The sequence below is a fragment of the Oncorhynchus clarkii genome, unplaced genomic scaffold, assembly GCF_045791955.1.
Source record: "Oncorhynchus clarkii lewisi isolate Uvic-CL-2024 unplaced genomic scaffold, UVic_Ocla_1.0 unplaced_contig_2416_pilon_pilon, whole genome shotgun sequence".
Classification (NCBI taxonomy): domain Eukaryota; kingdom Metazoa; phylum Chordata; class Actinopteri; order Salmoniformes; family Salmonidae; genus Oncorhynchus; species Oncorhynchus clarkii.
This window is the reverse complement of record NW_027261075.1, coordinates 28,641-50,012: the sequence shown is the minus strand read 5'-3', so window position 1 is coordinate 50,012 and position 21,372 is coordinate 28,641. Positions and strand designations below refer to the sequence as shown.

The window sequence follows — 21,372 nt, the reverse complement described above, 5'->3', positions numbered from 1 at the left end:
TTATCTCTCGAACCCTACATTGTCCTACTCCTACCATTGAATTCCTTGGTTACCATTGAGTGTTTTGGCCCCCCAAAATAGTGATAGACTTTGAGAAAGTAGGCATTCCTTGTGCTAGCTTCTAACATGGCTGGTGCCAGCGGGTGTTTTCACCTCAAAGCAAGGTCCCTGTAATGGTATCAGTGGCATCATTAACCCTGGTGCAAATACTCCCACTTGATTTGATTAGGTTACATTTTAATTTCAGCAGCCAAGCAGAGAAGTTAATGCTCTTTGGAGAATCTCTGAGGTCCTATTCACCTTGACCAGCCAGGGAGGGAGGGGGATTTCTGCAAGCCTAAGCTGCCTGATTAGGTTACATAGGGGAATAATGAGCGCTCTTCTGTTGTCTCAGCTCATCCCCGCCGCTGCGTTCACCAATGCTGCTTTGACAATTTACATATACATGAGATTTAAAGGGAACCTCCGGGTCATGGATTAGTTCCCCCCTTCGGAACCCCCCTCTTGGACCTTTCCGCATCGATAAAGCTTTTCTGGGCAAAACAATAGCAGGGGTCTTGTTGTCTTTCATCCTGGAGTTGAGCTGGCTCAGTCCTTCGGATGTCCCCGGTCCCACTAAACTAAATCTGTATACTTTTGAACGGTGCTGTTGAAAGTTCAGGGTAGAAGAAGCTAGTTTGATGTATTTAGCCATATTAAAGTGTATTAGTATGATGTAGTTTATGATTAGGAATCCATATGCTTATGATCAGTGTCACTTTTTCAGGAAAATCTCCATGGCCTTTTATGTCAAACTAGTAATGGAGCAATAATCACAAAGTTTAAACTGACTCCTTTTAACTGCTTCACTCAAGGGAGAAAAACAATCTGTATGGAACACTCATACTCAAAATCCACAGCTTCCCCCTCCTCAGACTACGTCAACCTATTACAATGCTCAATATATAGTTCCATTTTATGAATCAGTGTCTCTTTTTTCACTCAAACATCCTCCTTTCTTGTAAATCATTTCCCTGAACCTCCCATATCCCATCAACGGGAGGATGGAGCAACGTACACATCTGTGGGAGCACCTCAGTGGGAGTCTTCCGTCAAGGAGATGGATGGAAACATCTCACTGATAAATAAATACTCATTCTCTCTCTCTCTTGCTCGCAACGAGGCACCACTTCCCACAACAACCCACTGTGGTTCCTCTCCCATGGTGCAATGTGGCTACACTTTTTGATTGATTATTTTCACAGTCATTTGGATGTACATTCTCTGAGTGGATGTGGAAAATGTTTGTGTGTGCGTGTGCGTGCGGCCATCCATCATGTGTGTGTAGGTGGAAGAGCTGCTGAAAGACATTACCCAACCTCCGTCACTCACGCGATGGGGTGTGCGACCCAATTGTAAAACGAAGGTCGACCTTTGACCTTTTGAGCACTGATGAAATGAGAGGGAAACTCCCATTTCCCTCCGCAGAGGTTGGGCGGCCATTCCGGTTCAGAAGGAGCATTAGTAATGAGCTCTGGAGTGGCTTTTTAATGAAACCAAGTGAAACCACCGCCCTGTCTGAAGGGGAAGATTAAGGGAGGGAGGAAAAAGAGCATGGTGCTGCTGAAACAGGTGGCAACACTTGACCTGTGTTGCCACCTGACCTGGACGGTAAGTGGATGGACATGGCTTTCTTTCAAGGTTGGAATCTGCTGTGTCCTTCATGTATTAGTTTGAGTGGACCTGTCTGTCCGACCACCCAACAGTTGGTATGTCCTTCAGTGCTTCCGTCCGTCCTGACAAATGTGGTTTCCTTTCTATGTTGGAATCAACTGTGTCCTTCATGTCAGAGTGGACCTGGCTTTCTGGCCCCCGGTATTCTGTATGTCTGTCATTCCATTCCATCTGTCCATCCTCCATACAGATGTTGTAGTCAGTACTCTGTTAAAGTTATCACAACACTGCTCCGTGTCTGGAGTTTAATAACGTTATGAGCCCCAGGTTGACAGTTTCACGCGGTAGCTGGGGACACTGTTTCAGGCACCATTTCCTGTAATATATTCCTGTGTTTAGACTGACTCCGAAAGACGCCAGTTCACTATACACGGTATTGCTTACGTTTATAATGAGCTGAGCAGATATTGTCCTTGTAGACTAAAACATTGACTAATGTTTGTTTGTGAATTATGTTTTGACATCCGGGACCTTTTTTGGGACATCTGCCTTGCAGTGCATCGTGGTTCTTCGGTAAGCCCTGAGTGCTAAAGTACTCGACCGTGTGGTCTCGACCGTGTGGAATATCATCTAACTCTATAGGTTACCAACTGATTTATTAGGCACGCATGTAGTAATGATCAGTCATTGTCTCACCAATAGTCCTCTCATATTGTATGTCTTTCATTGTGTCATATTGTATAGCAGGAACTCTAATCCTGTGGGTATCATCGTGTCTGCCTGAACATGCCAAATAAAAGGGAGCTGCATGGCCTTGGTTTCCACTCTACCGTCACACAGAGGGAAGTGAGCAAGGTTGATCTGTCATAACACCAGCCAACCACCACAGCTACTGTTACCAACCACCCTTTCCCCTACGCACACTTATGTGTGTACGTACACTGACACCCACACACAAGTATAGATGTGTACACGCACACGCACGCACGCACGCACACACACACACACACACACACACACACACACACACACACACACACACACACACACACACACACACACACACACACAAACACTGTGATACTGACAGTTATCAGCTGACTCGTGTCATTTGAGAGTGGGGTGTAGTGAGACCTCCAGTGACCTGAGTGGGAGTCGGACGGAAACAGGAAGTACAACCCCTGGAACAGGAAGGGAGCGATGGTCACACCATGTGGAACCTTGAACCACAGACGTCACTTATCGGCATGGTTATTAGTAATACTGTATAGGGAGAGACCATAGAGAATGATAGAGGCCTCTAGTGGCCAAAAGGCTGTATTAGCATGGGCGGCGCCATTGAAGGCTTCAAACATTTTAATGTAGTCAACTTGATGGGACTTCTAACTTAATTGGCTGATCCCTCAGAGTGACCTTGTTGGAGTCATTTCCAACTTGGTCATCAGGACCGATCAGCCAATCGTGAAGAAGAAAACAACTTCAAAATGGCCTCAATGGCCCCGCCCATGCTGTCACAGAAGCTATAATGGCACAGATACAAAGATGAATCTTCTATCCATCTCTATGGGAGAACCATTGTGTCATCAGGACGTTGGGGTCACAGACTCCCAGTTAGGATGTGAGTGGTGCAGTAGTACTCTGCTAGGGTGTAGGAGGTAGGGTGTAGGGTGTGACTGGTGGGTCATATCCTAGGTCCTGCTCTGTGGAAGGGCTGGTGGAAGGTGATACACACACTCACAAGTACATGGTCATCCATGGGCTCATGTCACGTGCATACACACCCACAGCAACAAATGCACACACACACACACACACACACACACACACACACACACACACACACACACACACACACTAGGGCTAAATATTTTCCTGGTATATCACAAACGTTCCATCCCAATAATAAGTCCCTTTTCTCCCAGGTAACCTGGTATATAAGTAGGTGTATGTCTGGATTTGTTGAAAGCTCTGATCTAAAATTCAAGCCTGATGCTACCTGAGCCTGATGCTACCTGAGCCTGATGTTACCTGAGCCTGATGCTACCTGAGCCTGATGCTACCTGAGCCTGATGCTACCTGAGCCTGATGAGCCCTGCATTAAGTACATGTTATGAGCCCTACATTAAATACATGTTATGAGCCCTACATTAAAGACGTTTAATGAGCCCTACATTAAAGACGTTTAATGAGCCCTACATTAAAGACGTTTAATGAGCCCTACATTAAAGACGTTTAATGAGCCCTACATTAAAGACGTTTAATGAGACCTACATTAAAGACATTTAATGAGCCCTACATTAAAGACGTTTAATGAGCCCAAGCCCAAAAAAGCCCAAATGATTTTAGCGTTATTAAATACATACTGTATATGGTATAGGCTACCGCACATTACTCACGACAGAAAACATAAAAGCCCATAGATATAGCTAAGTATATGCTCTCTTGGCTAAATGAATGAAACTAGCTCCAGTAGGCGAATCTTTATCAGTGTGACCTGTATTACTGTATTGTATTATACTGTATTATACGGACTGGAATTAAACACGTCGTTCAAACTATGATAAAGAAGGGAGAGAACATGTGATTCTGGTGCTGCATATACAGCCTAAAATTTTACAAGTATAGACTAGCGAATTTAATTTTAATTTGGAAATATAATAGGGCCTATTTTTATTATTAGTAGGCTGACGCATACAGTGCATTCGGAAAGTATTCAGACCCATTGAATTAAATAAATAGAAAATCATCATAAATCTACACACAGTACCCCATAATGACAAAGTGAAAACAGGTTTTTAGAAATGTTTGCAAATTTATAACGAATAAAAAACAAAAATACCTTATTTACATAAGTATTCAGACCCTTTGCTACGAGAGTCGAAATTGAGCTCAGGTGCATCCTGTTTCCATTGATTATCCTTGAGATGTTTCTATTAGCATACAACTTGATTGGAGTCCACCTGTGGTAAATTCAGTTGATTGGACATGATTTGGAAAGGCACACACCTGTCTATATAAGGTCCCACAGTTGACAGTGCATGTCAGAGCAAAAACCATGTCATGTGGTCGAAGGAATTGTCCATAGAGCTCCAAGACAGAATTGTGTCGAGGCACGGGTCTGGGGAAGGGCACCAAAACAATGGATGAGGGGAAATAAGAACGTGGTCCATTTTAGCACTTTATATATCTTTCATAATATTTCCCCTAATGTTATTAGCCTACCTCCACTTTCTTTTTTTTTTTTTCTCACTAGAGTTGCTCCAGTCCTTCCTCACTTTCAACAGTTAAATTAAATAAGTTGTACCTCCACACCTGGGTATAGGATCCATCCCTGTATTACTGTACCTCCACACCGGGGTATAGGATCCATCCCTGTATTAATGTACCTCCACACCGGGGTATAGGATCCATCCCTGTATTACTGTACCTCCACACCTGGGTATAGGGTCCATCCCTGTATTACTGTACCTCCACACCGGGGTATAGGATCCATCCCTGTATTACTGTACCTCCACACCTGGGTATAGGGTCCATTCCGGTATTACTGTACCTCCACACCGGGGTATAGGATCCATCCCTGTATTACTGTACCTCCACACCGGGGTATAGGATCCATCCCTGTATTACTGTACCTCCACACCGGGGTATAGGATCCATCCCTGTATTACTGTACCTCCACACCTGGGTATAGGATCCATCCCTGTATTACTGTACCTCCACACCGGGGTATAGGATCCATCCCTGTATTACTGTACCTCCACACCGGGGTATAGGATCCATCCCTGTATTACTGTACCTCCACACCGGGGTATAGGATCCATCCCTGTATTACTGTACCTCCACACCGGGGTATAGGATCCATCCCTGTATTACTGTACCTCCACACCGGGGTATAGGATCCATCCCTGTATTACTGTACCTCCACACCGGGGTATAGGATCCATCCCTGTATTACTGTACCTCCACACCGGGGTATAGGATCCATCCCTGTATTACTGTACCTCCACACCGGGGTATAGGATCCATCCCTGTATTACTGTACCTCCACACCGGGGTATAGGATCCATCCCTGTATTACTGTACCTCCACACCGGGGTATAGGATCCATCCCTGTATTACTGTACCTCCACACCGGGGTATAGGATCCATCCCGGTATTACTGTACCTCCACACCTGGGTATAGGATCCATCCCTGTATTACTGTACCTCCACACCGGGGTATAGGATCCATCCCTGTATTACTGTACCTCCACACCGGGGTATAGGATCCATCCCTGTATTACTGTACCTCCACACCTGGGTATAGGATCCATCCCTGTATTACTGTACCTCCACACCGGGGTATAGGATCCATCCCTGTATTACTGTACCTCCACACCGGGGTATAGGATCCATCCCTGTATTACTGTACCTCCACACCGGGGTATAGGATCCATCCCTGTATTACTGTACCTCCACACCGGGGTATAGGATCCATCCCTGTATTACTGTACCTCCACACCGGGGTATAGGATCCATTCCTGTATTACTGTACCTCCACACCTGGGTATAGGATCCATCCCTGTATTACTGTACCTCCACACCGGGGTATAGGATCCATCCCTGTATTACTGTACCTCCACACCTGGGTATAGGATCCATCCCTGTATTACTGTACCTCCACACCGGGGTATAGGATCCATCCCTGTATTACTGTACCTCCACACCGGGGTATAGGATCCATCCCTGTATTACTGTACCTCCACACCGGGGTATAGGATCCATCCCTGTATTACTGTACCTCCACACCGGGGTATAGGATCCATCCCTGTATTACAGTACCTCCACACCTGGGTATAGGATCCATCCCTGTATTACTGTACCTCCACACCGGGGTATAGGATCCATCCCTGTATTACTGTACCTCCACACCGGGGTATAGGATCCATCCCTGTATTACTGTACCTCCACACCTGGGTATAGGATCCATCCCTGTATTACTGTACCTCCACACCGGGGTATAGGATCCATCCCTGTATTACTGTACCTCCACACCGGGATATAGGGTCCATCCCTGCATTACTGTACCTCCACACCGGGGTATATGGTGTCTCTCTTCTATTTTTACCTGGCAGGTTCTGAAAGCTTCTGGAAGCTCCTTGTCAATGACTGCTCATTATGCGGTCAACAACATGTCACGATTTATTAAGACGTCCTTACTCAGCAGCACAGCGCTCCCTTCCTGCCCAAGGCATCACAAATAGATTGGTGGCGATGGGCCCTGTTGCTGCTGCCGGCAGCATCTCCTAAAGGGCGGGCTGTCTAGGCGTGTTGCGGCATATCTCGCCTCCCTGCTCCCAGTGGGGATTAATAAAGGTATTTAATACAGGTATTAATCCCCACAATAGATCAGATACAGAGAGAGAGAGAGAGAGAGAGAGAGAGAGAGAGAGAGAGAGAGAGAGAGAGAGAGAGAGAGAGAGAGAGAGAGAGAGAGAGAGAGAGAGAGAGAGAGAGAGAGAGAGAGAGAGATCCTTTCATGTCTATCTGCACATTCTTTGTTGTGGGTAAACATCTAAAAAGCCTGTTTAGACTAAAGGGGTGATGATGTATGAGGGAGTGGGAGTGCACATATACACATACACACTCGGGTACAAGTACGTACACACACACACACACACGCACACACACACACACACACACACAGACAGACACAGACACACACACACAAACACTTGGGAACACGTACGTGCACACACACATTCTGTGGAGTTGTTAAGAGGGACAAAGCATTGTTGGGAGTGTTGAGAATATGATGGTGCACAGACACGGACAGAGATACCAGTACACACACACACACACACACACACCCTCCCCCCACACACTATAGCCATGCAGTATCTACTGCCAGGTTGTGTTTTTGTTCTGTGACTGTTGCAGTGGTGTTGAGGTGTGTGAACTGACACATAAATGCTTGTGTTTATCACAGCTTTTATCACCGTCACCTCAGTGCTGTTAGCTGCCTGCCGTCACAAACCATGAGAAGAAACAGAGGGGGTCACACCTGCAGGGGCAGAGGGGTGGGGAGTTGGGGAAGGGGAATGTCACAGACCCAGACCAGGTTTAATATAGAATGACTTTAGCAGTGACAGGATCTCTCACATACCTGCTTTACTAGAAAGCCATGTTTTCACATTTCCTTATGGGCCAGGTTTCTCGTCTGAGACATTCAATCAAACCCGTTTTTCCTGGTTTGTTGGACAAGTCAAAAAACAAACGTCATTCTTTATTTGCTGTGAAATTGATGTGTTTGGACTCCTGCACGCCATAGAAGTGCAGCACAACAAACATTTATTCATTGAAGCATGCCTTTCCAGGAACAATATACATGTTTAACTGATCCTGAATGCCAGCTCACTGCTTTTCATTGGATAGGGCATAAGATAAATGAATATTAATGGTGTTCATTTTGAAACCAGGCTTGACCAGAGATTACCTGCTGAGTTGCATGCTATGCAGTTTGTCTATAACTGCATGGGGTAGAGAAGAGGGTAAGCATGTGTGAGTCTGTTAATGTGTCACACCTCTAGAGTAAGGGTGCTGGGGCTGACCAGGGACTGCGGAAGGAAAGAAAAACAGAAGAGAGAGAATAGAGGAAGACGGAACCATGTGCACAGGATTCTCTTCTATTTCACAGTACTTCAACGTTGCTCAGTTCACTCCCTCCCCCCTCTCTCTCATACACACTCCCCCTCTCTCTCGCTCAGCTGCTCTCCCTCCCCTCCTGTGGATGGTGTAGCTCTCTCTCTCTCTCCCTCTCTGTCTGGCGGAGCCGTGGACAGGATTGGAGGCTAGTAGTGAGTGACTGCGGAGAGAGAGAGAGACTGAAGAGAAGAGAGGAGAGCAGAGCAGAAGAGAGATCTATATTAGCAGTATCTCTGCTGGATACCTCTTCAATATTTCAATCAGAATTCTTCCTCAACCAGCTCGAGCCTCACACTTCCCACCGGACCCCCATCACCCTACCCTTACCAGGGGGACATATGAACAGCACAGAGGGTTTACCACCCCGGACCTCCACACAGGGAGCCATGTGATACCCCCTTGCGCTGCTGAAATTCCCCCAAATCGGTGCTCTGAATCGGGATTGAAACCAAGGATTGTATCCCCCCTGCTTGAAACCCCCTCCTGGGTTTGTGGATCTTCTCTAGCTGCAAGAGGAGGAAGGGAAGGGAGGGACTGCTAGGTCTCTGCATACCCGGCTGGGAGACACTCTTCTCTGGGCAAGTGTGGGGTGTGTGCCCCCCTTGGGCTGGAGGCCAGCGCTCCAGCACCATGGATTACCTACCTGGGATTGTACTGTTGCTGCTGTTCTGCGGGGCGGTGGTGCCGGGGCAGGGGGAGCCCAAGCACAGCGTCCCCAGGTTAAAGCTCTCCTACAGGGGTAAGTGTGAATGTTCTCTCTGCCCCCTGCCTCCCTGGTTCTTTCTCTGGTTCTTTCTCTGGTTCTGCCATAGCCGCCAGCATGGCTCCAGGAGAAATGATGTGTGCTGTCTGAGTTACTCTTCCTCTTTGTGTGCACTCTCTCCTTTCTTTCTTTCTTTTTTTCTTTCTTTGCCTCTCACTCTTCAGTGTATCTTCCTCTCTGTCTGCTCATCTATCTACGTTTTATCAATTTCTCTCTAATTCTTTTTTCTCTCTCTCTCTCCCTCTCTCTCTCTCTCTCTCTCTCTCTCTCTCTCTCTCTCTCTCTCTCTCTCTGCTTCGCCTCTCTCTTTATTTATATCTCTCTCTCTCTCTCTCTCTCTCTCTCTCTCTCTCTCTCTCTCTCTCTCCCTCTCTCGCTCTCCTGCTTCCCCTCTCTCTTTATTTCTCTCTCTCCCACTTAGAATAATGCTTTCTCCTTAGCCTTAGATTGTATTCTCCTTATGGTCAGATTGTTTCCATATGCGGACAGGGGGCTTGGTTAAATGTATGTATTGGCCCTCGCATTTATTTTCCCCTTCCACTGTCCCCTTCAGAACTACCGCTGCACTGCCGTGAAACACATAAATACACACACACACACACACACACACACACACACACACACACACACACACACACACACACACACACACACACACACACACACACACACAATGTACGCATAGACACGAACGGACATGCAAATTCTGTACACACACACTTTGAGGGGTTAATCCGGTCTCCCTAGTTCTCATTAACCCCAAAATCGATTTACCAGCTATTCTCCAAAGTCAACAAGTACTTCTGCTTCTGCTTAGGAGAAGGTCTGCATGCACACACACACATCTTACTGTTTTACCAGATATACTGCATATGGAAAAGATATGCCCTGGATTCAGGGGGTTGTTCAGGGCACAGCGCTACAGAATATTCATGACCGGCATGATGTCTCTATGATGTAGAATAAGGTCCGCTATGGACTACACCCAGGTGAGTGTATCACTCATCAGTCACACATCTGGCTGGGTACCGTTCATACGGTGCTCATGTGAGCTTTTGTCGGACGAGTCAACATGTTATTCTGCCTTCACTCTGTGTTATTTTGAGGTAGAAGACTGTGGAGAGACCTCAGAGCCGGCTCTCTCCTTTCTCTCTCACACCCTAGACTAAATCAAGCTCTTTGTAATGGCAGACCTTTCATCTCGGGACTAAAATAAACCACAGACATTTTTGTCATATTTTGGGACGTTTCGTTTAATGTCGGTCGTCTGAGAGGCGAGCTGTTGCGGTTCCTTGTCCAAAACATGACCAAAAGTACACGGCTAGAGAGCTGTGTGGTATCTCCGTTTTCTCTCCCTCTCCTTTTCTCTCTCTCTCCCCTCTCTCTCTCTCTTCGCCTCCTTTAAAAAAATATACATTCCTAAAATTTACAAATATGGGCAATTTGTCCTTTTTTCTCAGGCTGGGAATAAGGTTAGGTTGTTGAGGAAAAGAGTGCTTCTGGTTTAGAGGGGTGTTACTGCTTTGAAATGAGTGTCACATAATTTTTAATCCAATGAGAGAAGTTTAGATTTAACTTGTGCACAGCAAGGCCTGTATGAACTTGACATAATGTTATTTTTAATCAGAGAATAAATCACATTTATCAGCAGTTTTGTTAATCAAAGTATACATTTAGCAGACGCTCTTTTACAAAGCGACATACCGGCACACTTAGGGTTAAGTGCCTTGCACAAGGGCACATCAATAGATGGTTCACTCAGTTGGCTCTGGGATTCAAACCAGTGACTTTTCAGTTACTGGCCCAACACTCTTAACCACTGGGCTACCGTTATATGGCTCTACAGGATGTATACTCAGGATGCTCTTATTAGTGGAATGTACTGTAACACCCTGCTCTGTCTCTAGGGGGCACTATGTTGAAGATGTTTCTCTGTGCAGTCAAGGGTCAAGTAGTGTGCTGTAAAAAACGCCGTAAAACTCAGCTCCACCTGCGCCGCCACCGCGTCACATCCTTCCGAGGTAACAATCTACACCAGGAATAGCCCAGAGGCATCATGGGAAAATGTGTTTCGCTTCGTTAAAACGGTTCCCAAGATTGAGCCATCTGTCAGTTGACTAGAACAGCAATACTGGTCTTCTCTGATCTCCCCCACTCGTTTTTCTGACAGGACGCCATGTTGCTGTCTGACAAGGGAGGAAAGATGTGTCATTGATGAAAGGTGTCATTAGGTGATACGAAGCTGAACTGCATTGTATACAGTGGGTGATTGAAATGTGTAGTCAGACCAACCAAAGCACATCAAAGCTGTCTTTCTGTCTGTCTTTAACGTTCTTGCTGCAGCTTGGTGTGTGTGACGACTCAACACCATCTCTCTAGTGATTTCCTCTTCAGACTGAAAGTGGCATGTGTGTATTCAGCCGGGGTGGGATGTGTCAGATCTGACACAGACACAGATAATTAGACACCTGGCTGAATGTGATGACGAGTGTGTGTGCGTGTCTGTGTGTGTGTGCGTGTGCGTGTTTGTGCGCAGTGTGTTTGTGCGCAGTGTGTGTGTGTGCTCTTGTGTATGCTCATACTCATGAGTGTGTGTGTGTGTGTACATGTGTGCGTCTCAGAGGTAGAGGGGTCCACAGGTGTTGGATGGCTCTCTTGATGCCTGTCGACTGAAACCTTTCTGTTCACACCCACACGTTGGCTAATGGAGAGAGGGAGAGAGGGAAGAGGGAGAGAGGGAAGAGGGAGAGAGGGAAGAGGGAGAGAGGGAGGGAAGCGTTGCTTTAATGAAGGGTGCTGGCAGACTTACAGTAGACTAGGCGGGAGAGAGACTGGTTGTTAAGTGTTGTACCATTCATTCTCTCTCCCTCTGTGAATCTGGCATAGCAATTAAGTCAAATAAACGACGAGGAGGAGTTCTCCAGTGAAGGACAGTCAAACGAGCACAGAGTAAACATTTTCCCAGGAGAAGGATCATCCAGCGAGACGAGAGCTCTTTCCCCAAGGAGGGACATTCAGACAAGTGCAGGACAGCAGTTTGTGTCCCCGGGAAGGACAGTCAAACAAATGCGGAATGAGCAGTTTGTGCAGGAAAATAAGAACAGAAAAACTAAAGCACATTGAGTGACCTTTCTCCTGGGAAGGCTGGCGAAGCGAGTCCAGCGTGAATGATTTCCCTGTGGGGTCAGTCAGGGAGACATTCCCAGTGAAGGATCTGTCCTCAGAAGACCAGAGTAATGATCCGAGTTAATCATTTTTTTCTCTCCCGCAAGTAACTGGAGTTAAGTCTAAGTTAAGGTAATCGTTTATAGTTTATTAAATAACGTCGCTTAGATTGTCGATAGACCGCAACTAGTCCCAAGCATTGAATGGATCATGAGACAAAGCAAGTCACAGTTAGCCAAATATGAATTCTAATGCTCAATGTCATTTAATGGATTATGCTCTAACGCAGATCAAGGTATAGGTTATTACAGCATTGTCTTTCACACAGCAGTGCAACCTGGACGTACTGTACTGTGTTACGGTCATCCCAGTAGTATTCAACCTGGGAAACACTGACCCCTGCAGGTTACAACAAGCACACACATTCAAGTTTCATGTTTTATTATTCATAGACTACATGACCAAAAGTAAGTGGACGCATGCTCGTCAAACATCTCATTCCAAAATCATGGGCATTAATATGGAATTGGTCCTCTCCCCTCCACTCTTCTGGGTAGGCTTTCCACTAGATGTTAGAACATTGCTGTGGGGACGATTTGTCCTTGCTCGCAGTTTGCTTTCCAATTCATCCCAAAGTTGTTTGATGGGGTTGAGGTCAGGGCTCTGAGCAGGCCAGTCAAGTTCTTCCAAACCGATCTCGACAAACCATTTCTGTATGGACCTTTTGCACAGGGGCATTGCAATGCTGAAACCGGAAAGGGCCTTCCCCAAACTGCCACAAAGTCGGAAGCACATAATTGTCTAGAATGTCATTGCATGCTGTAGGGTTAAGATTTCCCTTCACTTGAAGTAAAGGGCCTAGCCCAAACCATGAAAAATAGCCCCAGACCGTTATTCCGCCTGGTATTGCACATCTTAGGCTTGTGCGCGGCTGCTCAGCCATGGAAACCCATTTCATGAAGCTCCCGACGAACAGTTATTGTGCTGACGTTGCTTCTAGAGGCAGTTTGGAACTCAGTACTGAGTGTTGCAACCGAGGTCAGACGATTTTTACGTGCTTCAGCATTCGGCGGTCCCGTTCTGTGAGCTTATGTGGCCTACCACTTCGCGGCTGAGCCGCTGTTGCTCCTAGATGTTTCCACTTCACAATAACAGCACTAACAGTTGACTGGGGCAGCTCGAACAGGGCAGAAATTTGACGAACTGACTTGTTCGCAAAGGTGGCATCCTATAACAATGCCACGTTGAAAGTCACTGAGCTCTTGAGCTCTTGAATACGGCCATTCTACTGCCAATGTTTGTCTATGGAGAGTGCATGGCTGTGTGCTCAATTTTATACACCTGTCAGCAACAGGTGTGAATGAAATAGCCGGATTCAGTAATTTTAAGGTGTGTCCACATACTTTTGTATATAGAGTGTATATACAGGATACACATCATATACACTGTCTAACAAAAAGCTTACTTGCAGGTTTCTCCTCGACAACGCAACACCAATAAGAAACAATAAAATATAAAAATATGAACAGAATAAACATTTTAGCGTAAGTATTATACAGGAAGGCACAATTTATAGTCCAATATTTACACATGTATCAGATAAAGGGGGGATGTGGGAGCAAGTCTTTAAATTGTGCAGTATTAGAAATAGTGAATAAGAGTCTGGTAGCAGCAGTTGTGATGGGTGTAGATGTGTGAGTGAGTGAGTGAGTGAGTGAGTGAGTGAGTGAGTGAGTGAGTGAGTGAGTGAGTGAGTGAGTGAGTGAGTGAGTGATAAGGTGCAGAGAGTCAGTACAGGTGGACAGTGCAGTTCAAGGGTTCAGCAGTCTAAAGGCTTGTAGATAGAAACTGTCTCTGAGCCTGTTGGTAACAGAGTGAACAACTCAAAGCTGGGGTGTGTGTGGGGTCCTTGATGATGCTGCGTGCCTTACTCAGGCACCGTTTCTTTAGATGTCCTGGATGAGTGGGAACACGGCCCCAGTGGAGGGCCTTACAGTCATGGACGGAGCAATTCCTCTACCAGGCTGGGATGCAACCGGTCAGGATGCTCTCGATGATGCAGTGGTGTTAATGGTCCTTGTCAAGTCCTCGGTGATGTAGATGCCAAGGAACTTAAAACTGCTGACTCTCTACTGAAGTCCTATTGATGTGGATCGGGCGTGTTCCCTCCTGTGCTTCCTGAAGTCAACAATCAACTCCTTTGTTTTGCTGATGTTGAGGGAGAGGTTGTTGTCCTGGCACCACAATGCCACTTCACTTACCTTCTCCCTATAGGCTGACTCGTCGTTGTTGGTTATCAGGCCTACAACCGTGGTGTCGTCAGCAAACTAGATGATGGAGTTGGTGTCGTGCAAAGCCACATGGCCATGGGTGAACAGAGAGAGAGAAAGAAAGAAAGAAAGAAAGAAAGAAAGAAAGAGAGAGAGAGAGAGAGAGAGAGAAAGTGAGAGAGAGGGAGAGATAATGTGAGAGAGAAGGAGAGAGAGACAGAGAGAGAATGTGAGAGAGAGGGAGAGAGAATGTGAGAGAATGTGAGAGAGAGGGAGAGAGAGAGAGAATGAGAGAGATAGAGGGAGTGAGAGAGAGAATGAGGGAGAGAGAGAGAGGGGAGAGAGAGAGAGACAGAGAGAGAGAGAGAGAGAGAGAGAGAGAGAGAGAGAGAGAGAGAGGGGGAGAGAATGTGAGAGACAGGGAGAGAGAGAGAGAGAGAGAGAGAGAGAGAGAGAGAGAGAGAGAGAGATAGAGAGAGAGAGAGAGAGAGAGAGAGAGAGAGAGAGAGAGAGAGAGAGAGAGAGAGAGAGAGAGAGAGAGAGAGAGAGAGAGAGGGAGAATGCAAGACACAGACCAAGACAGTGAACGTGAGATGAGCCATTGCAACATGAGAGATGGGACTCATAAAACTATTGTGATTGCAAAAAAGACACACATCTCTCGCGGAGCTTGGGGGAATATTAAAAGGCTTGTTAAACAACCTGATAACTACTTTCCTCTGGGGTAATTACTGGGCCCTTTGACCTCTTAATGAAGACCCCGGTCGTCCCGCAGTGACCTGTTTCGGATGGGTGGAACTGTAATAGAGGGAAGAGACTAGCCCGCCATCGGAATTCACTCGGAACCATTCAAAATAGACACTCTCTCTCGGCATGGAACCGCACTCCAACTCAACGCAGTCTGGAGTAGAGCTAACCCATAATAACCCCCGTCAAGTTCCACAGAGACCTCTCTCTTGCTCTCCCCCTCTCTCTCTCTCTCTCTCTCTCTCTCTCTCTCTCTCTCTCTCTCTCTCTCTGGTGGATCTGTCCATTCTGTGGGTCTCCTCTGACAGAGCGGATGTGGATAATTATAAGGTGTGCTCCCAACGCGCCGACCGACCCCTGAGACGCCTGCCTTCTCCTCCGTCTCTCCTTCCTCTCCTCCTCCCTCAGTTCAGTCGCTCTCAGGCAGCTCACAATACCGCAGCCCCTAAGTACAGTTTTCAGTCAGGCTCCTCCAGTTTACTTTCTCTCCCAGTCAGCCTAGTTAGCAGGAAAGAGCAGCATACCCCCCCCCCCCCCCCCCCCAACCCAAACCATTCCATCCCAGGCAGAATAATGTCAGTACTCTGAGCAGACCACAACACTGGGCAACTCCCATTACTGTGGGCCAGTTTGTATACTGCAGAATGAGTCAGCTTGTGTATAACACACAGGGTTGCACAATGACATGATGGCTTTGGAGAACAAACAGTCATTAATCAAAGCATTTAATGACCCAAGCTTGTTTTATAGTGTTGCTTGAACATTTGTGACGGGGCTACAGATGTTGTATCTTAATCCTGCAGCAACAGGAAATGTAAAATATTATGTAGATTATAATTAATGGACATTTTTGTAGGGGGTTGATAAATAATCTAACTACAGACCATTTTGTGAGAAGACTGATTTTCAGGATGTCTCATGCTCTGACAAACACCGCTCTAGCTGTGTCACCTTTCACTGCAGATGTGGAAGTGTATCTCTAGCTTAAACTGACGGATGTTACGGGTATTTGTCCGCGGGGTGTCCGCGGGGTGTCCGTGTCCGCGGGGTGTCCGCGGGGTGTCCGTGTCCGCGGGGTGTCCGCGGGGTGTCCTCGGGGTGTCCGCGGGGTGTCCTCGGGGTGTCCGCGGGGTGTCCTCGGGGTGTCCGCGGGGTGTCCGCGGGGTGTCCGCAGGGTGTCCGCGGGGTGTCCGTGTCCGCGGGGTGTCCTCGGGGTGTCCGCGGGGGGGGGGGGGGGGGGGGGGGCGTTAGGGTTAAAACGTGGAGAAAACTGACTGGGAGAGATTGAATATGTCCATAAACACTCCAGCCTGCTGGTCTGCACACGTCTGTGCCGGTAGCCTTGCAAGGGTTAACATGCTTGTATGTCACAGACACAATGTGTGGCTTGTGTTTAGGCACTTTTCCACTTCAGTTCTGTTCCTCATTTGGAATGGAACGTTTTCATATTTGTGTTGAGAAACGTGTGCTCTTTAGAGTTACGTTGACATTCACAAGCTGTGGTTTGGTGTTGATGAGTTTTGGTCAAGTTCAGTGCATCTCCCAATATGTTTATTTAGCCGAGGCAGAGCATGCAATCCCCAAAGCAGATTCCATGGACAACTTTCATTGTCAACTACACAGAAGATGACTGAGTTTGGAGTGTTTTTATGTCACTTTTCTTTATACAGGAAGTCAATGTTGAGACCAAGGTCTCTTCTGATGACGTACCGATCTAGCACAACAAATCACATCAAAATACAATATACACATTAAAATAAACATTATTATACACAACAAATCACATCAGAATACAATATACACATTAAAATACACATCATTATACACAACAAATCACATCAGAATACAATACACACATTAAAATACAATATACACATTAAAATACAATATACACATTAAAATACAATATACACATTAAAATACAATATACACATTAAAATAAACATTATTATACACAACAAATCACACCACAATACAATATACACATTAAAATACACATCATTATACACAACAAATCACACCACAATACAATATACACATTAAAATACACATTATTATACACAAAAAATCACATCAGAATACAATATACACATTAAAATACAATATACACATTAAAATACACATTATTATACACAACAAATCACATCAAAATACAAAATACACATTATTATACACAACCATACACTTGAAAATACAATATACACATTAAAATACACATTATTATACACAACAATACACATCAAAATACAATATACACATTAAAATACACATTATTATACACAACAATACACATCAACATACAATATACACATTAAAATACACATTATTATACACAACAAATCACACCAAAATACAATATACACATTAAAATACACATTATTATACACAACAAATCACACCAGAATACAATATACACATTAAAATACACATTATTATACATAACAAATCACATCAAAATAAAATATACACATTAAAATACACATTATTATACATAACAAATCACATCAAAATAAAATATAATAATAAAATACACATTATATACAGCAATACACATCAAAATCTAATATACACATTAAAAGACACATTATTATACACAACAAATCACATCAGAATACAATATACACATTAAAATACACATTATTGGGCCTCCCGGGTGGCGCAGTGGTTAAGGGCGCTGTACTGCAGCGCCAGCTGTGCCATCAGAGTCCTGGGTTCGCGCCCAGGCTCTGTCGTAACCGGCCGCGACCGGGAGGTCCGTGGGGCGACGCACAATTGGCCTAGCGTCGCCCGGGTTAGGGAGGGCTTGGTCGGTAGGGGTGTCCTTGTCTCATCGCGCACCAGCGACTCCTGTGGCGGGCTGGGCGCAGTGTACGCTAGCCAAGGTGGCCAGGTGCACGGTGTTTCTTCCGATTTGGATGTGCTGTGTTAAAGAATCAGCGGCTTGGTTGGTTGTGTATCGGAGTTTCAACCTTCGTCTCTCCCGAGCCCGTACGGGAGTTGTAGCGATGAGACAAGATAGTAGCTACTACAACAATTGGATACTACGAAATTGGGGAGAAAAAGGGGTAAAATTCAAAAAAATACACATTATTATACACAATAATACATGAAAAGCAAAACACAGTCAGAAAAGACACATTCTTCAGTAAAAAGGTCCCCTAACAGCCGTCTGAAATGTCCTAAACAGAGGCACCTATTCGTCCAATATGAAAGTGCATTGGAGATCATTCCACACGTAAGGCAACTCAGTGGAGATCGAAAGAGTTAGCTATCCCTGAGACCGGGTATCTCGTGGGTATATAAGTTAACAGTTAAGTATGGTACGGCGGAAGTTCATCCTTATAGAATACTTGTCATTTTGACTATGGTTACGGTGAGGACATTGGGTCCAGTGTGTGACAGGGATGACTCCTGTGTTTTATGTATAGAGGGTTTGGTTACTGAGTGGACATTGCATTGCAGCAGTGTGTGTGGATCAGACCCAGCTGCTAAGGCTCATCAGTCAGCCACAAGGAGCGCCACTCCAGGGTCATGTTTCACCCAGGCTAACGTCTCTATGGTGTGCATGTGTGATGCATGTGTGGTGCATGTGTAAAAGTCTCTGTTTGTCTGTCTGTGTGTGTGCGTGGATGTGTGTGTATCCGCCTGTCTCTCTGTCAGTCTGTCTCTCTGTCAGTCTGTCTCTCTGTCAGTCTGTCTCTCTGTCAGTCCGTCTCTCTGTCAGTCTGTCTCTCTGTCTCTCTGTCAGTCTGTCAGTCTGTCTCACTGTCAGTCTGTCTCACTGTCAGTCTGTCTCTCTGTCAGTCTGTCTCTCTGTCTCTCTGTCAGTCTGTCAGTCTGTCTCTCTGTCAGTCTGTCTCTCTGTCAGTCTGTCTCTCTGTCAGTCTGTCCCTATGTCTCTGTCAGTCTGTCTCTCTGTCAGTCTGTCTATCTGTCAGTCTGTCTCTCTGTCAGTCTGTCCTTCTGTCTCTGTCAGTCTGTCTCTCTATCAGTCTGTCCCTCTGTCTCTGTCAGTCTGTCTCTCTGTCAGTCTTGTCCCTCTGTCTCTGTCAGTCTGTCTATGTGCTTGTGTCAACCTTTTGTGTATATGTTCATTGTTGGAGCGTGAGACTCTTGGTGTAATCTCTAACTCTTTGGTAAGCCTTAGTAATGTTGAACATTATGCTTGACTAAAGACATACCATACTAACAGTGGAGGGCAACAGACACGACCTCACCAACCACCGCTGTCTTTCAAAACCCAATCCATCAGTGGGTCTAATGATCCACCAATCTTTCCCTTTCAGCAAAGCTTAGTGGCTGTGTTTGTGTGTGGTTTTGCAACTTCCTGCCTGTGTGTGTGTGTGTGTGTGTGTGTGTGTGTGTGTGTGTGTGTGTGTGTGTGTGTGTGTGTGTGTGTGTGTGTGTGTGTGTGTGTGTGTGCGTGCGTGCATGCGTGCATGATTTCATCATAATTGAGAAAAGGGACAACAATGACCCGCCTGGGGTAACAGGATCATTTAGTCTGGCATGAGTGGGCATTCTGCAGTCACGGGGGATTTGGGGTTGAACCGTTTCTGCGGTCAAGGGGGGTTTAAGGGTTGAACCGTTTCTGCAGTCACGGGGGGGTTTAAGGGTTGAACCGTTTCTGCAGTCACGGGGGGGTTTAAGGGTTGAACCGTTTCTGTTGTCATGGGCTGGTTAAACTACTCTCTGTGGTCTACTCCCAGTGTCAGGAGGAGAATCCAACTAATCAAATGGTTCCACATATGGTCCTTCTCCCCCTCTCACTTTCTCTCACTTTCTCTCTGTCTCTCTGTTTCTCTCACTTTCTCTCAGTTTCTCTCACTTTCTCTGTTTCTCCCCCTCTCGGTTTCTCTCTCTCTATTTCTCTATTTCTCTCTCTCTATCTCTCTCTCTCTCTCTCTCTCTCTCTCTCTCTCTCTCTCTCTCTCTCTCTCCCCCTCTCACTTTCTCTCACTTTCTCTCACTCTATGCCTCTATTTCTCTCTCTCTCTCTCTCTCTCTCTCCCCCCTCTCAGTTTATCTCTCTCTCTCTCTCTCTCTCTCTCTCTCTCTCTCCCCCTCTCACTTTCTCTCACTCTATGTCTCTATTTCTCTCTCTCTCTCTCTCTCTCCCCCTCTCAGTTTCTCTCTCTCTATTTCTCTCTATATATTTATCTCTATTTCTCTCTCTCTCTTTCTATCCCTCCCTCTTTCTTTCTCTTTCTTTTTCTTTCTTTCCCTCCCTCCCTCCCTCCCTCCCTCCCTCCCTCCCTCCCTCCCTCCCTCCCTCCCTCCCTGCCACTACAGCTCAAAGAAAAACAGGAATGTAATGTGGTTACTCAGAAATATATTATTTCGCCCAAGAAAGATGAGTATCACTGTAAGCTGAAATTCTATCCATTCTTAGCCCACTCATATAAAGAGTTTGTGGTTGGGGATGTCTTGTTCGGGTGGCTGATTCATATCCTATGGTGGGTTGAGTTGACCTACGCACATCGTGTTAGAAAGTAAAGCATGAGTTGTAGATACAGATGAAGTCGGAAGTTTACATACACCTTTGCCAAGTACATTTAAACTCAGTTTTTCACAATTCTTGACACTTCATCCTAGTAAATGTCTTAGGTCAGTTAGGATCATCACTTTATTTTAAGAATGTGAAATGTCAGAATAATAGTAGAGAGAATGATTTATTTATTTCAGCTTTTATTTCTATCATCACATTCCCAGTGGGTCAGAAGTTAACATACACTCAATTAGTATTTGGTAGGATTGCCTTTAAATTGTTTAACTTGGGTCATACTTTTCGGGTAGCCTTCCACAAGCTTCCCACAATAAGTTTGGTTATTTGTGGCCCATTCCTCCTGAGAGAGCTGGTGTAACTGAGTCAGGTTTGTAGGCCTCCTTGCTTGCATACACTTTTTCAGTTCTGCCCACAGATTTTCTATAGGATTGAGGTCAGGGCTTTGTCATGGCCATTCCAATACCTTTACTTTGTGGTCCTTAAGCCATTTTGCCACAACTTTGAAGTATGGTTGGGGTCATTGTCCATTAGAAAGACCAATTTGTGACCAAGCTTTAACTTCCTGACTGATGTCTTGAGATGTT

At 45.7% G+C, this 21,372-nt stretch overlaps 1 protein-coding gene across 1 annotated transcript in view; it reads left to right on the top strand.

Annotated features, from left to right (window-relative positions):
• Positions 1 to 8,477: 8,477 nt before the first annotated feature.
• Positions 8,478 to 21,372, top strand: part of LOC139404665 (semaphorin-3aa-like) — a 40,424-nt gene continuing 27,529 nt past the window's right edge. The window contains exon 1 of the mRNA XM_071147270.1: positions 8,478 to 9,076. Within this exon, the coding sequence (XP_071003371.1) occupies positions 8,968 to 9,076 (109 nt within the window). The 5' untranslated portion in view covers positions 8,478 to 8,967. The remainder of the gene's footprint in view (positions 9,077 to 21,372) is intronic.